The sequence below is a fragment of the Pundamilia nyererei genome, unplaced genomic scaffold (genome assembly GCF_000239375.1).
Source record: "Pundamilia nyererei isolate P.nyererei 1_Seehausen unplaced genomic scaffold, PunNye1.0 scaffold00101, whole genome shotgun sequence".
Lineage (NCBI taxonomy): Eukaryota > Metazoa > Chordata > Actinopteri > Cichliformes > Cichlidae > Pundamilia > Pundamilia nyererei.
Window position 1 is genome coordinate 670250 of NW_005187502.1, and position 14676 is coordinate 684925.

The 14676-nt window shown below is 43.7% G+C and overlaps 1 protein-coding gene across 1 annotated transcript in view; it reads left to right on the forward strand.

The window, feature by feature from the left end:
• LOC102205917 (partitioning defective 3 homolog) overlaps positions 1-14676 on the forward strand; it is a 346721-nt gene that overhangs the window by 125287 nt on the left and 206758 nt on the right. Inside the window, exons 4-5 of the mRNA XM_005740561.1 lie at positions 6317-6501; positions 10106-10243. Coding sequence (XP_005740618.1) covers positions 6317-6501; positions 10106-10243 — 323 coding nt within the window. The remainder of the gene's footprint in view (positions 1-6316; positions 6502-10105; positions 10244-14676) is intronic.

Here is a 14676-nt window from a genome sequence, read left to right on the forward strand (position 1 = left end):
AGTTGATGTTTATTCAGAGTTTGTCTCGTCTCACTCTCTGGCGTTACATCAGATTAGTTTGCCAAACATTTCACAGACGCGCACTTGAGTGGTACTCTCGACCTTGTCTGGCCTTGGGTCGTCCAGCGTCCTATTTAAGTCTAATGTATACTTCATCCCTTCTGCCACAGTCGTGGTTCCCACCACTCAGAACTGTCTTTCTCCTCCCCCCCAAAAAAAGAAACCTTTTGTCCGACTGCACATGATTCAGGTCAGGGTGTTTTCAGTGGAAATCTCCCCTCACTGCACACAGGGGACATCAATATGAAGTTGGTGGTTGCAGAGAGAGGGTGAAAATGGCTCAGTGCTATAATTTATTCAGACATTGAACTGGCCCAGGCTTGAAGTATTCAAAGTAGCCTACGAAAAAAAAAGCTTTTAGACATTTCATGAAGCCATGGTCGCTTGACATTTATATTTAAATCAGCCTGAAGTAAAAGCAAAGAGTCAAGAGTACAGCACAGCTACAGGTCCACGGGAGAAAATACCAAATTCACCCTGCACATAGTCTTCATCCCCGGTTTGCCAGAAGTGTCTGCATGCTTACAGTGGGCTCACATTTCGATTTAAATAATAGTAAGGGCCTGACTTCATTTATTCTGTAACCTCTAGCCCACATCTTACTGTAAAGGAAAATGGCAACCTCCGATACAGCATCGCATTTCATCTTCTGTAATGTGTGCTACGCTGCAGAGTTTATGATGTCATTTAAAAATACTTTTTTTAAGTGCACCTGCTTTTCCTAAAACCACCTCAAATATTCAGGTTAAAGGATGAATCTGCTTCAAAGCAAATTGCTGTCACACTGGTCAACACTTGAAAACTTGTGAGTTTCAGCTCTGAACACTTGCAGTTTTGAGCCTTGTGACCGTTCCCTGCAGTGGCACAGCAACAGGAGAACACACTTCAGCTTGATGCTTTCAGGTGGCAATGAAATCACTAATATTAGATTAAATAGTCTAGACTCTCAGCACTTCCAAATATTGACTCTTTAGGGCTTTGGTGTTTAAAGGAGGAATATACTGTAACTTACTCGTCTTATGTTGGTATAAACAGTATAAAAGTAATTTATTTAGAAGAATTTGATTCTGTTTTTTAACCCATGTTGGGTAAATGGTGATTATGAGTAACAGAACAATACAGAAACAGCCTATCCTCCTCACCGTGTCCTTTCTGTAACCTTATCAGTATGCTGAAGCTCTAGCTCCATTACCTTGAATTGGCAGCCAGTCAGGAGGGAAGGGCTTCTTCCTGCTTCCCAGGTATTGTGAGGACTCTTTACTTCATGCCATTTTGGTGATTGCAAACTTCCACAGCTAATACATTAGAGCTGACCCCCATTTCTTTTGCAACTAAGCTGGAAGTACATTTTTTGCTGTGTTATTACAGAAGAAAAAGTACTGCTACTGGTTTATGTTGTTTATGTCCAGCATGACTGGTGACTAAGTAGAAAAGTGTGTAGCGATGTAGTGAACTGAGCTGATGAGTTTAGGGACGTTTTAAAGAGGTCATCTCTTACAAAAACATAGAAACTGTCATTCTATGGTTTGGAAGTCAAAACTCAAGGACAAAGGGGAAGACAGGACAACGCACACACCCACACACAGAGGGGTTGATGGGTGACTGGGCACAGGTGGGAGGGAAACAGGTAAAGCTAATATTGCCAATGTTGATAAAGCAGGTAGTCATGAAAGGAAGGAAATGAATGACAACCAGGAAGTAAAAACAAAACAAGACAAAGAAAGAGCTTTACTGACAAAGTAAAATAGGGCGTTAAAAAAAAGAGACATGAAAACGAACACTAAACTTGATGACAGAGACGTGGGGTCAAAGATAACAGAAGAAACTAAAAGCACAATGACAAAACAGATACATACAGATACACACCGGGTGTGTCGAACACGGCTCACTGGATGGCTTTGAAAAATGAGGAGGAGGAGGGCGTGGATTTTGAACTTTTAAATGTATTTACAACTTGTCCTACTGACAAAGATCATAGCTATTCATACCACTCTGATGTAATATCAATAAATGACATAAATATTTGTTTTCATTATCTGCAGAAGAAATTGCTGTTTATTTCTTACAGTTTTAGCTCAAAGGCTCGTGCTGACAGATTTCTTTCATGAACTACAGCAGCTTGATGCATGCTCAATCAGTGGGCTTTGATCAGTGGTTGTTGGTCAATGGTCATGACAATTTGCATATTAATGATCAGTGAACTCCCAGCACATTGTTCCTTCAGTGGTGCTAGTGTCAGTCACTATGGAAACCTGCAGTCAGCTGAGACTGAAGAAGTCACTTGGATGAGTGACGAAACGTTTCTCCCGCTGAAAACGCTACGTCGAGATGAACAGAATCAACTTTTGGGGAACTACAGCAGCATTTCTTCATCCTGTAACAAAACTGACATGTACTGTTAAAACACTCCTGATCTACAGACTGGCTCCTCCAGTCTGTGTGCCAAACATCTTTGGGCAAGAGATTAACCCCAAGTTGCTCTCAGATGCCTCCCTCGGAGTATGAATGAGCATGAATGTTAGATAGACAGCACTTATCTCAGAAAAGCATAGAAAAGTGAGAATGGGTGTAAATGGGTGAATGAGGGAAGTTGTATTAAGCACTTTGAGTGCTCAGGTGAAGTAGAAAACCACTATATAAGAACCAGTCTATGAATTACACTTCTTTTCTAATATTAGGATATAAAACGATGTAAAGAAAGTTAGAAATCCCTGCTTTATACTAACCTGTGGCCATTATACAGTTATATTATTTATTATTTCTACAATGAACATTCTCAAATGTACTACTAACCTCAAGACTATTTTGCTGTTTTCCATTAGAGTTAGTATTTCTATCCACATAATTTATATAAATGAATATATTTCTCCTCCAAACAAGGTGAAAGGTAAATAAAGGATGATACGGCATGAGATAATTGCCCCTGGAGAGCCCTACGTCTCTATGGTAAACTGTGGTGTGTGTACATCACTATGACCCTGTGCCCTGACCATAATCCCTCACTGCAGGGGCTGGATTAGGGCCTCGTTTTATTAGCCAGGCTCACCATCCCCCCTCCCGAGTGGTTTTGTTCCCGCTTCAGTGTGGATCGATTGCTGGCTCGGTCTGAAGTGGCAGTGCTAGTTATTAAACGTGGGATAACCAAACCCTTCGGACTGCTGGGATAATCCCATCACAAATTAAGTAGAGGGAAATTGGTCAGGGAGAGGACTGGAGAGAATCTTCATATTGTGACCTTCGTAACACAAACGAGCACAAACTCCTTTATTTGTTAGAAGCTGATCCGTAAGGATTTCGACCCACGGTGGATCAACACTTTAGCAAGCTGTCGCTAAACTGAAACTAAAGTTTTGACAATCGACTGAAACTGTAAAAGAGCCAGAGTATTATTACTTAGTGTGTAAGAATCGATCCAAAAGAGAGCCATGTGTTGTGATTTTTATACCCTTAATGCTTGAATGTTGAAGTTGTCATGGTTTCTAAGGGCCTGCAAACATCCATCTATCAACTGAGCCTTGAGGTATTATGGGAAATATAACAAGGCTTTTAATCCATACCAAGTGTCTTGTGCAAGCCCCAGCTACACACAAATCTATGAAAACATAGAAAAGGTTCCCTTTAAAAGAAATACAAATATTTAATATGAATACTTTGAGAATTTTAATATGCTTTCTAACCCATTCCTGTGCCCTTTCTCTGTCTTTCTTTCTTTTTTATAGTTTTGTTGTGTGCAGCTTGCGTGCTATCTCAAAGTCATCGTGTGGAATACTACTGGATGTTAATTACCCCTGCTGTCTGAAGTGAATATCATTAGAGCTTGAACTGGACATGAACCAGCCATTACTGAAAGGGGCAAAAGTTTATTAAATGCCATTAGTAGGTCTTCAACCTAATTTAAAAGCGAACACACAATGACTGGCTGGCTGCTAGATGTGATTTCCAGGCTGCTCTGACGTAGCCTCGGGCAGTGGGCAAAAAAAAATGAAACACATTTGAAACAAAGGAATAATAGTACAAGCTGCCGGTGAGGGATTTTTTCCCTCTTATTTGGGGTGGAGGTTTTTGTTATGGTTTAGCAGTGAGTGAGAAAGTAGGTTTTATAAGTTACCTGTTTCTGCAGAAGAACTCGAGTTGCACCGATGATTTCCTCATGAGAAATGGCGCTTTATAAAGTTGAGTTACTCACCCAAAAAAAAAAAAGCAGTTTGAAAACCCTGTCATCATCTCTACTTTCTTGCTGCTGAGAAAGTTCCTGGAAGTTTCCAGATGTCATCATAAATTTATTTGCATACGAAGCCTTTCTACCAGAGTTACCGCACTCAGAGACAAAGGAGGAGGGAGAGAACTTTTGTAATGAAATCTCACCGAAAACTTGGCAACAATAAGAGTTTTTTGTAACACAAAAATGTAATTTTTTTGCAGCACTTTACGTTTACATTACCCTGAATTGACAATACACTGCTGTAATGTCAGTAAGTCCTGACTATGGATTGGGAATCTGTGTCTATGTCATAATTATTCATTTCACCAAGTGTGGGAAAAACAAGACCGATCTTTGGATCGAGGACCTTATTGGGCGACAGCTAAAGATGTAATGTGTGCTTTTGTCTTCAAGGTCAGTGGTTACTAACAGCGATGACAAATTTGACTTTATGAAATGGTCATAAATTATGAGGTGCTAAGAGATCTAATATTGACGTAATCCCCAGAACACTAAAAAGGACAAGCTTGTCTTTTTAGCACCTAATGGCAGCACTCACGACAAGAATAACACTCGACTAAGCTCCACTTCTTAGACCACATCATCTCTAGAAAAGACTTAGAGAGAGAACAACAGTTCGGGGCCTCTGAGCCCTGATTATAATATTGAGACCATGAATTTATCAGGTAGGGGAGGATTAAATGAAAGCAGTTGGCGCCAAGTAAACAATAAGTAGAGGGGATATTAGCACAAGTTCAAGTAAGTGAGATAGTACAAAGGATGTGAGTGAATGAAAATGAACTGGGATGCCTTGATAAGAGGTGTTTAGTTAGTGTACTAGGTGCAGAAACACATGCTTATTTCACTGTTATTTGCAGGATTCAGTCACTATTTCTGCCTCGACACAGGTGGTCACAAGAAACACTTACAGTTGTTCTTGAATCTCCTTAGTCTTGTCACGGTGTTAAATACAGACGAGTTGGCGCACAGCGTAATCCATGATTAGAATGCGTCGCTCCCACCACTAAGACGTGTCTCGGTTGTATCAGATGGAAGCTTAACACTGGCATATGCTCAGTGCAATGATCTGTCTATGGATGACAGGTGGTTACCCAACTATTTGCATAATTATGGGTGTAACACACAGGCTGCTAGGACGTCATAAACAAATCCATATGGCCTTTTGGGAAAATCCAGATGATTTACACCACAGCTAACGGATATACTCACCGTCTTGACTTTGTAGCAGACATCGGTGGGATTTCTCACTGAATGTTTTAACCGGAGTGTGAAATATGGAGCAACTTCATCCCCTCTACTTGTTTTGGCAGCTCTAATCAAATGTGGGAACTTTATACCAAGTTTTCATGACAGATCGGTTAATGTGGCAGCTGAAACATGGGCCAGTGTTTCCTGTGTAGTTTTCTGTTAGACGTTTGATGGAAAGAATAAATGTTGGCTCTGAGACTCAATTTCAGTCCCCTGGAAACTTCCTAGAATCAACTTGAGTTGGGTAGCACAGTGTGTAAGAATGACCTTTATCGCAATAGTCAGATCATGATATATGAGCAAGTTTCCTGCAATTATTATTGTACTTGTTATTTTTAGAGTGGTTCGACCAAGCAAGGGGTTAGATAATCACATCTAATTTCTTTTCTCACATGTACTTTTATATATATATATATTTTTATCGCTGTCTGGGTAATTTCCCCAGCCAAAACTGTGTGTATAATATATCTACAGTAATGTATTTCAGCACAGATGGAATCAAGCCAAGCTAAACTTTCCATCGTGGAGTTGCGCAGTGTTGTTTTGGGCTTAACAGACCTTTCATAAAAACACGAGTACTTGTAATCACCACTTCCCATGTCTCAGCTGACATTTCATGGAGTGCTGTTAAGGAGGTATAGCAGGGGATGTAGCAGCGCCTCCCAAAAATGGGCAACTTTTTGACGACCAAGGTGAAAAGCGAGCCGCTTAATAAATCGATAAAGCGGCAAGTGGTTTGATTTTGCTATAATTCCTTTTCTTTGTCTTTTGTAATCCCCTCCACAGACATGTCTCTCAATGTCCGTCGCAGTAGTGATCCCGCACTGGCTGGCTTTCCTCCAGGCGAGGCCCCGGTTGCTGCAGAAGAACCGTCCAGAAAAAATCCAACTCGCTGGTCCACAACCCCTGGTTTCCAGAAGCCCAACCATAAACGAAACCCCAGCAATGAAACAGGGAGCCTCGAACAAAAGGTAACTACACCTCCTGTGGTAATGTAGCCGATAAACTGTGCACGAATGCCTCAATGATGCCTGGTATGATGCACCATTAAGTTGTTAAGATCATTTATTGGAATCTAAATGGTGTCAAAATGCAATAGATCAATAAAGTCTATTTTTTAAACCACTGTGAACTATTCCATACTTATTCCAGCAGCACCTTGCCCAGAAGATAGGGCTGCTGATGTACGGGTGCTGCATCAATTATAATGCCTGAGATATGTGCTCTGAAATCTTCCCAACCTGCAGTCTCTGTTTTCAACTTACTCCTTTCTTCCCTCATTTTCATTCCTTGTCTCCTCTGCGTCCCAAATCAAAGAAATAAGTGTTAGATATGAAAGTTGTGCTGCCCTGCTTGCAGATATCCAGCAGTAGCATAGATAGTGTTTATCTGAAACTAGTTCCATCTGATAACACCCCTTCTTGTCATCCAAAAGGATTAGCGGAGATTCTTAAACACATTCCCTTTATTACAAATTCACCCTCTTGGTGCTTTTAAGCCTCTGATTATTAGTCAGAAAAAAATAAAATGAAATAAAACACACCTCAGGTACTCCGGTGCATCCTCCCTGCTGCTTCTGAAAGTAAAAGAAAGCCAATTAACTTCTCACAATGGCTGCCGTGCTGACAGCCCTTTACTTCTCACTGAGGGAGAGGTATGTTCCCATCAAACGGGGATGTTACAAATGGGGAAATTATTGAATGTTCGAAATGTGAAACATCAGCTCTGCGTGTGATTAGCGTGTCTGGGAGAAGGGGCTGATAGAGACACTTTAGTTGTCACGGCCCACAGAATGTAAAAGCAAGAGTGTGGGCTGAAATCAGAGCTCTCATTTTGTTAGTGGGAATTCTGTTCTGAACTACTGAACTGAGCAACTATGTATGTTTGTGTGCTTGTACTGAATATAAAAATGGGAAAGCAGAGGATCAGGAGTGTTGAAATTTGACTTTGAATTTCATTGACTGTATATGGATTGCATGTCTTCAGCCCTTCTGTTACGTCCTACCATGCGTAGAGGATTCCACATCCACAACGATGTTTGTAAGTTGTGGATCGTGGATAAATATTATTATGTTGATGTAATAAGAGGATTCCAGATTATGTACACCGCCACACACTAAACAGACGGATACGGTAGTTTAAACTAGAAGTTTCTATTAGTTTACTTTAGTCATACATAAAACAATGGTTTAACCCTTTATAGGGCTCTCATTAAAACACTTACAGTAGACATTAAAAATTTCAACCCTGGCGTGTTATTGGGGGATATTTCAGGACTTTTTCACATGTGTGATTTTTAAAAAAAAAGATATTTTACAGTGCAAATCAAGATTCCTTTCCTGTTTATGGTATACGTATTTACCAAAAAAACAAACAAACCTGTATATAAGACCTGTAGGATAAACACAAATATGTTTATAAAGCCATGTTTTTTATGAACATTGTTTTTTTTATTCACACTGGCAATTTTCGTAAATATAACACACATATCAAATAATTACTGAATAAATTTTAGTAATAAGTAATAAGATGTACTGTAAAAATAATTACCAGTTATATACCATTAACTGATATACTAGAAAACTGCAATAAGGTCATGAAACAAACCAAACTACACACTCAGTTTTGATGTTATGACCACAAGTATGAGTGTAATGTAGGGGTAAAAAAATTAAAAGCTTGAAATGCAACAGGCTGTGACTGACTGGTCAGATACAATAATATCACTATCTGTCACATAACCTGATCTTTTGTGATTGGCTGGGAGAAATTCCTCATAGTTAGTCGTGGGGAGGACAATTGTTTTGTCCATTGAAGTCACCAAATATGGCTCCTTGTCCAATAAAAGGTTAAGACGATTCCTGTAAAAAACCTTCCTGGCAAAGCAACATTTTACATGGCGAGTTCAAAGTTATTATGACCAAGCCACTATAAATCAATAATTCCCTTAATAATGTTTAGCTGCCCAACTTGTAATATTGTGTCCCATTTAGTTCTTGACTCCCATCTGCAGCAGTTCAGATGTCATCTGAATGTAGTGCATTTTAAGACACCATCCTGCCACAGACGCTTGAAATGGCATGGTGTGAAAAGTGACGAGCTAACAGCAGGATGCTGTCATCTTTATTCAGTTGACAGAACCAGACTTTTTTCAACTACAAAGGGAGTCTTACTCCTTGTAACCCTTAATCTATTTCTTGCACCAACTGCCATATATTCATTTCAAGTCTGTTTTTATGAAATTAACAGCATATGTTGTAAGAATGTGTTAGTCAGCATGTGTAGTATTTGTTCTTGGCACCATATTTTTGAAAAGGAACATCCTTCAGCATTGCCAAAAGCAACTTACTCATAACAAAGTCTCTTCACTGTCTAGGATCGTTTCCTTTTACAGACTAAAGCCAGCCACGTGTTCAATTCCCCAACTAGTCTGAAAACGGCTCAGTCAGACTCAGTTTTTCTGCTAAATCTCAACAATAAAAGTCAGTGAGAGTACTAAGTCATCGGCTAGCACTGTAAACTCATCACATCTGCCAATGACTTTACAATACTTGGTATTTAGGGTTATCTGCACTTAGCAAAGTCACCCATAGGGATTAGACAGTCAGTTTGAGCCTCTCTGGTATCTGGCTTTCTCTACATTTTATGATCTGATGTGTCGTAAAACTCTGTGGAGGGGGGTCCTTTGTTGTGCCGTGTCTGAGGCTGCGATGGCTATCAGGGCTGTCTCTATACACAGGCCAGTTGTGCAACTCAGTTTTATAATTCTGTTAAGCCTTCATCAGGCCCCTTGCATGTCACATTCAACTGTAGCCAAACACTGCTGGCTCTCCCTCCCATTCTTTTAAGCTCCTTTGTTTTTGCGTTGTTTTGATATATTTGCTATTTTGTGATTTGTTAAGCAACCATGTGTTCTCTTTCAAATGTGATGTCTCATTAAAAATCCCCAAAATGTTTTTTTTCGCGCTTACTCGTTATATGCTGTTTTTGTGACTAATCAGACCATATATGGTTGCTTTTCTACTTGTTTGTCTTGGTGAATCACTTGGCTTTGATTTTAATTATTGATTTGCTTTCTCTTCTATTCAAAAAAAACTTCACCCTTGACCTTCAGCTGCTGAGATTCCTAAGCCAAGGCTAGCAAGTGTGGAATATTATCTTTTGTGCCTGGGTGTGTTTTTTTGCTTGTGGCCAGTGTAATATTTTATGCTCAAGTATGCTGATGTATGACATTACCTTGGCAGGAGCTTTGTGAAGTTGTTTTGGGGTTTTTTGTAATGATAAATCCTAGTTGGAGCTGTCTTGTTATTAAAAAGGTCCTCAAGCAGCTCAGGTGTGGCTGTAATGAAATATCAGGAGCAAGGGTTGAGTGAGAGTTAACTGAACCACAAAGATGGTTCAGTCTTCAAAAATCAGGTTCGTCCTGGATTTTAGATAATTCTGTACCAAATTTCTTTCTTCTTCTTTTTTTTTAAGAAAGAGTATTTATACGAGTGCATTAAAGACTTCTTCTGATAGCAGGACCACAGTGGTGTACAATTTTTAATGTCTCTGCCTTTTCCTCTTTCTTTGCAGGGCAGAGGAGCCCATGCCTACCGTAGTCTTCCTCGTGATGCGAGTGGCTGGTCCACTCAGTTCCAAAGAGAGATGACTCGATCTTCCCTTAGTGCCAACCATCCGATGGTAGATCGATGGCTCGATCGACAAGAACAGGTTTGTTGGTGGACAATTAAGGAAATTGGAGACTCTATGGTTTATTTGTGGTTTGCAGATAAACAACTTTATTGCTTGACCAGTTCATAGCAGCTTGTATTATTCACCACAGCCACCACTGGTTGGTCTAAAATAAAACAAAACAAGTTGGTTCACTTGGTGATGTGTTGATACAAAAGTGACCTGGCTTGGTACAAGAGGATCTGCAGATTCAGATATTTGGTGTATGTGCTTAGCAATCAGTGGTGTTGAGCTAAAATTTCAATATCTCTACTTGAATATTGCTTAGAGGCAATGACTTGGAAGGGTTTTTGAACTTTGGATAGTGGGCTTTCTTGCTGTAAATTGATCATTGGATACAAAATGTGTTGGTCTAGAAATTAAGCGGGCATACACTTGTTCTATATAGTACAAGTCTTCGGGTTTTTCAAAATGGAATTTGTTAAGGTTCAGTTACACTTCAGTAAAAATAAGACAGTGACCTCCTTGCAACTCAGAAAAAAAACTGCGTTTGCCCTGTGATTGCAATTAATTTTTTCATATAAATATACCTATTGGGAGGCAACTGGTCTCCAAGGAGCCACGGTCCAGCTCAGTCTGACTGCAATCACCCTCGTACAAATTGTCAAAGTGTAAGGGCTCTGTGTGCAGGCGGATAGAGAGGAGGATCCAAATGCGAGACTCGGACACTGAATACAACTCAAAACCTCAGCTTTATTGCTGGCATGAAGACAAAACATGAAGTGAACACTGAATGCTGAGAACAGAAACACACAGGCATAATCTGATGGTGTCACAACGGGACTGAACGGACTCACGCGCAGGCTCTAGGTCTTGAAAGCACAAGAGTCTTTATTATGATACACCAGGTGATTATTTACAAAAGTGAGGGGAAAGCCGGGCTCCGGGGGTCCACACACGAACGGGAAAGACACGCACACTCTCCGTCCACTCCTCTTCACACTCCACTCACTCGGGTAACACAGGGGTAGGTCCAGGGAATCTGTACACAGAGACACGAATGGGTAGTTAGGTAAATCGCTATGAAACACTTCAGAAGTCATTGAGCTGGGGTTACACTGACGAGGGTCGGCAACGGTCCAGCGACGAAAAACACAGGGCTGCCATCTTATGAAGGAGCTGGATCACTCGTGATGAGCCACAGGTGCGTGGGCCAAGGGCAGGAGCCCGCAGGTGAGCTCCGCCCAGGCAGAGGGAGGAGGGAAAGAGGGGAAAGGAGAGAGCAGGAAAAAAAATTAAAAAGGAATACAAAACATATGTAGCCGTACTGAGCCGACCGGGTAGGCACAGGGACCCTGACAGTACCCCCCCCTCAACGGGAGCCTCCCGGCGACCCACCGGGCTTACCAGGGTGCCGGCGATGGAAGTCACGGAGCAGGCGCCGACACAAAACAGCTGAGCGAGGCACCCAAGAGCGCTCCTCCGGCCCGTAGCCCTCCCAATCGACCAAATACTGGACCCCCCGCCCCCGGCGCCGAGAGTCCATAATGCGGGAGACCCCATACGCCGGCAGCCCATCAACGATCCGGGCTCTCCACACCCGGCGACATCTACGCAGGTGGTGTTGGACGGATGGCACAGAGAGGTCACCCTCAACGGCCGGAAAGAGCGGAGGCTGAAATCCCAATGACGCCTCAAAAGGTGAAACTCCAGTGGCTGAGGAAGTCAGGCAATTGTGGGCGTACTCAATCCATGGCAGCTGGTCACTCCAGGTCGTTTGATTTGAGGACACCACACACCGCAGAGCAGCCTCCAGTTCTTGGTTCGCCCGCTCAGCCTGCCCGTTGGTCTGAGGGTGGAAGCCAGAGGACAGACTAACCTTAGCGCCGAGAAGTGAACTGGGGGCCACGGTCTGACACAATGTCCTCTGGAATTCCATGGAGGCGGAATACATGCGTGGTGAGGAGGTGAGCGGTTTCCAGGGCCGTAGGCAGCTTGGGCAAGGCAACGAAATGGACAGCTTTAGAAAACCTGTCCACAACGGTTAGAATGACTGTGTTACCTTTTGAAGCCGGTAATCCGGTGACGAAATCCAAGACTATGTGGGACCAAGGCCGTCCCGGAGTGGGCAGCGGTTGTAGCAAACCGGAGGGAGGTTGGTTAGACGACTTGTTACGGGCGCAGGTCGTGCAGGCGGCAACGTATTCCCGTGCATCCCGAGCCAAAGTGGGCCACCAGAAGTAACGCTGGAGGAAACGTATGGTGCGGTGTACTCCCGGGTGACAGGTGAACCGGGCGGCGTGTGCCCATTGCAGTACCTGAGAACGAACAGAGGAGGGCACAAACAACTGACCTGGGGGCCCGGTCCCGGGATCTGGTTCTGTTTTCTGAGCTTCTTTAATCTGAGATTCGATTTCCCAGGTCACCGTGCCGATGGAGCAGGAGGCAGGAAGAATCGGACCTGGCTCGGGTTCCGCTTCAGAGGAGTCATACAGTCGGGAGAGGGCGTCTGGCTTCACATTGCGGCTCCCGGGCCTGTACGTAATTGAAAAGGTGAATCTCGTGAAAAAGAGAGCCCACCTCGCTTGCCGGGGATTGAGTCGCTTTGCGGCTCGGAGATACTCAAGGTTTCTGTGGTCTGTCCACACGATGAATGGTTGAGTGGCTCCCTCTAGCCAATGTCTCCATTCCTCCAGTGCTAACTTGATAGCCAGAAGTTCCCGGTCCCCAACATCATAATTGCGCTCTGCTGGGGAGAGACGGCGAGAGAAAAAGGCACATGGGTGGAGCTTACCCTCCCTCCGTTGGGACAACACCGCCCCGACCCCGGAATCCGATGCGTCCACTTCAATGACGAACTGTTGCTGGAGGTCGGGTTGGCAGAGGATAGGTGCTGTAGCGAACCGTTCTTTGAGACGTAGAAAGGCCTCCTGCATGGATTGGTCCCACTGAAAAGACACTTTAGGAGAAGTGAGTCTGGTTAAAGGCAGAGCGAGTTTACTGAAATCTCGGATGAAGCGGCGGTAGAAGTTGGCAAAGCCTAAAAAGCGCTGGAGCTGTCGACGGTTTGGGGGTTCGGGCCAGGTAAGCACTGTTTGGACCTTCGCCGGGTCGGGTTTCAGATCACCCCGCTCTATTATGTATCCGAGAAAGGCCACGGAGTCCACGTGAAAGTCACACTTTTCGCCTTTCACAAACAGTCTGTTTTCCAGCAAACGCTGCAGAATCTGTCTGACGTGTGTCTCGTGCTCCGCCACTGTTTTAGAGAAGATAAGGATATCATCCAAGTAGACAAATGCGCACCGATTGATAAAGTCCCGGAGGACGTCATTCACGAGGGCCTGGAAAACTGCTGGGGCGTTGGTCAGCCCAAAGGGCATCACCAGGTACTCAAAATGCCCCAGATGGGTGTTAAAAGCTGTTTTCCATTCGTCGCCTTCTCTGATCCGAACTAGATGGTAGGCATTGCGGAGGTCTAATTTACTGAAGATCGTTGTCTCGTGCAGAAGTTCAAAAGCCGAGGAAAGGAGCGGTAGGGGGTATTTGTTCTTAACCGTAATGTTATTAAGGCCGCGGTAATCAATGCAAGGCCGGAGAGACTTGTCCTTCTTTTCTACAAAGAAGAAGCCGGCTGCCACAGGGGAAGAGGACGGCCGGATTATGCCTGCTGCCAGTGAGTCCGTGATGTATTTCTCCATAGATGCTCTCTCAGGTTGGGAGAGACTATAAAGGCGACAGGTGGGGAGTGTGGCGCCTGGGAGGAGATCAATGGCGCAGTCATACGGCCGATGAGGTGGTAACTATTGTGCATGATCTTTACGAAAAACCAGCCAAGTCGTGATACACAGGTGGAACAGAGGTGAGATCCGGAGGCTCAGACAGGTTATTTGGAGGAGACGCGGAGGGCGGAGTTGCAGCCCGGAGGCAAGTCATGTGACAATCCACTCCCCAGCCCACCACGCATTCAGATTTCCAGTCGATATGAGGGTTATGCTGTCGCAACCAGGGGTGACCTAAGACAAGCGGTGTTTGAGGAGCTTTAAACACGAATAGGCTTAGAACCTCGGTGTGGTTGCCGGAGAGTGTGAGTGACACGGGCTCTGAGACACGGGTTATATCAGGCAGCCGCTGCCCAGATAAGGCGGTGACATGTAAACGATGAGGTAGAGGGTCGGACCCAACCCCTAATTTTTCCGCGAGGGCTGAATCGATAAAGTTCTGTTCCGCGCCAGAGTCAATTAACGCCATCACAGAATGGGTTTTTGTGTGAACTGTTAACTTGGCCGGTAACATTAAGCGCGGAAGGGAGCTTTTACTAGACAGGTCGCCCACCAGTACTCCCTCAACTACGGGCGGGCGCCCCCTTTTGGTCGAGATGGACAGGTGGCAATGAAGTGGCCCTTACGGCCGCAGTACAGGCACTCACCAGAGACCATGCGTTGCTGACGTTCCGCGGGTGTTAGCCGTGAGCG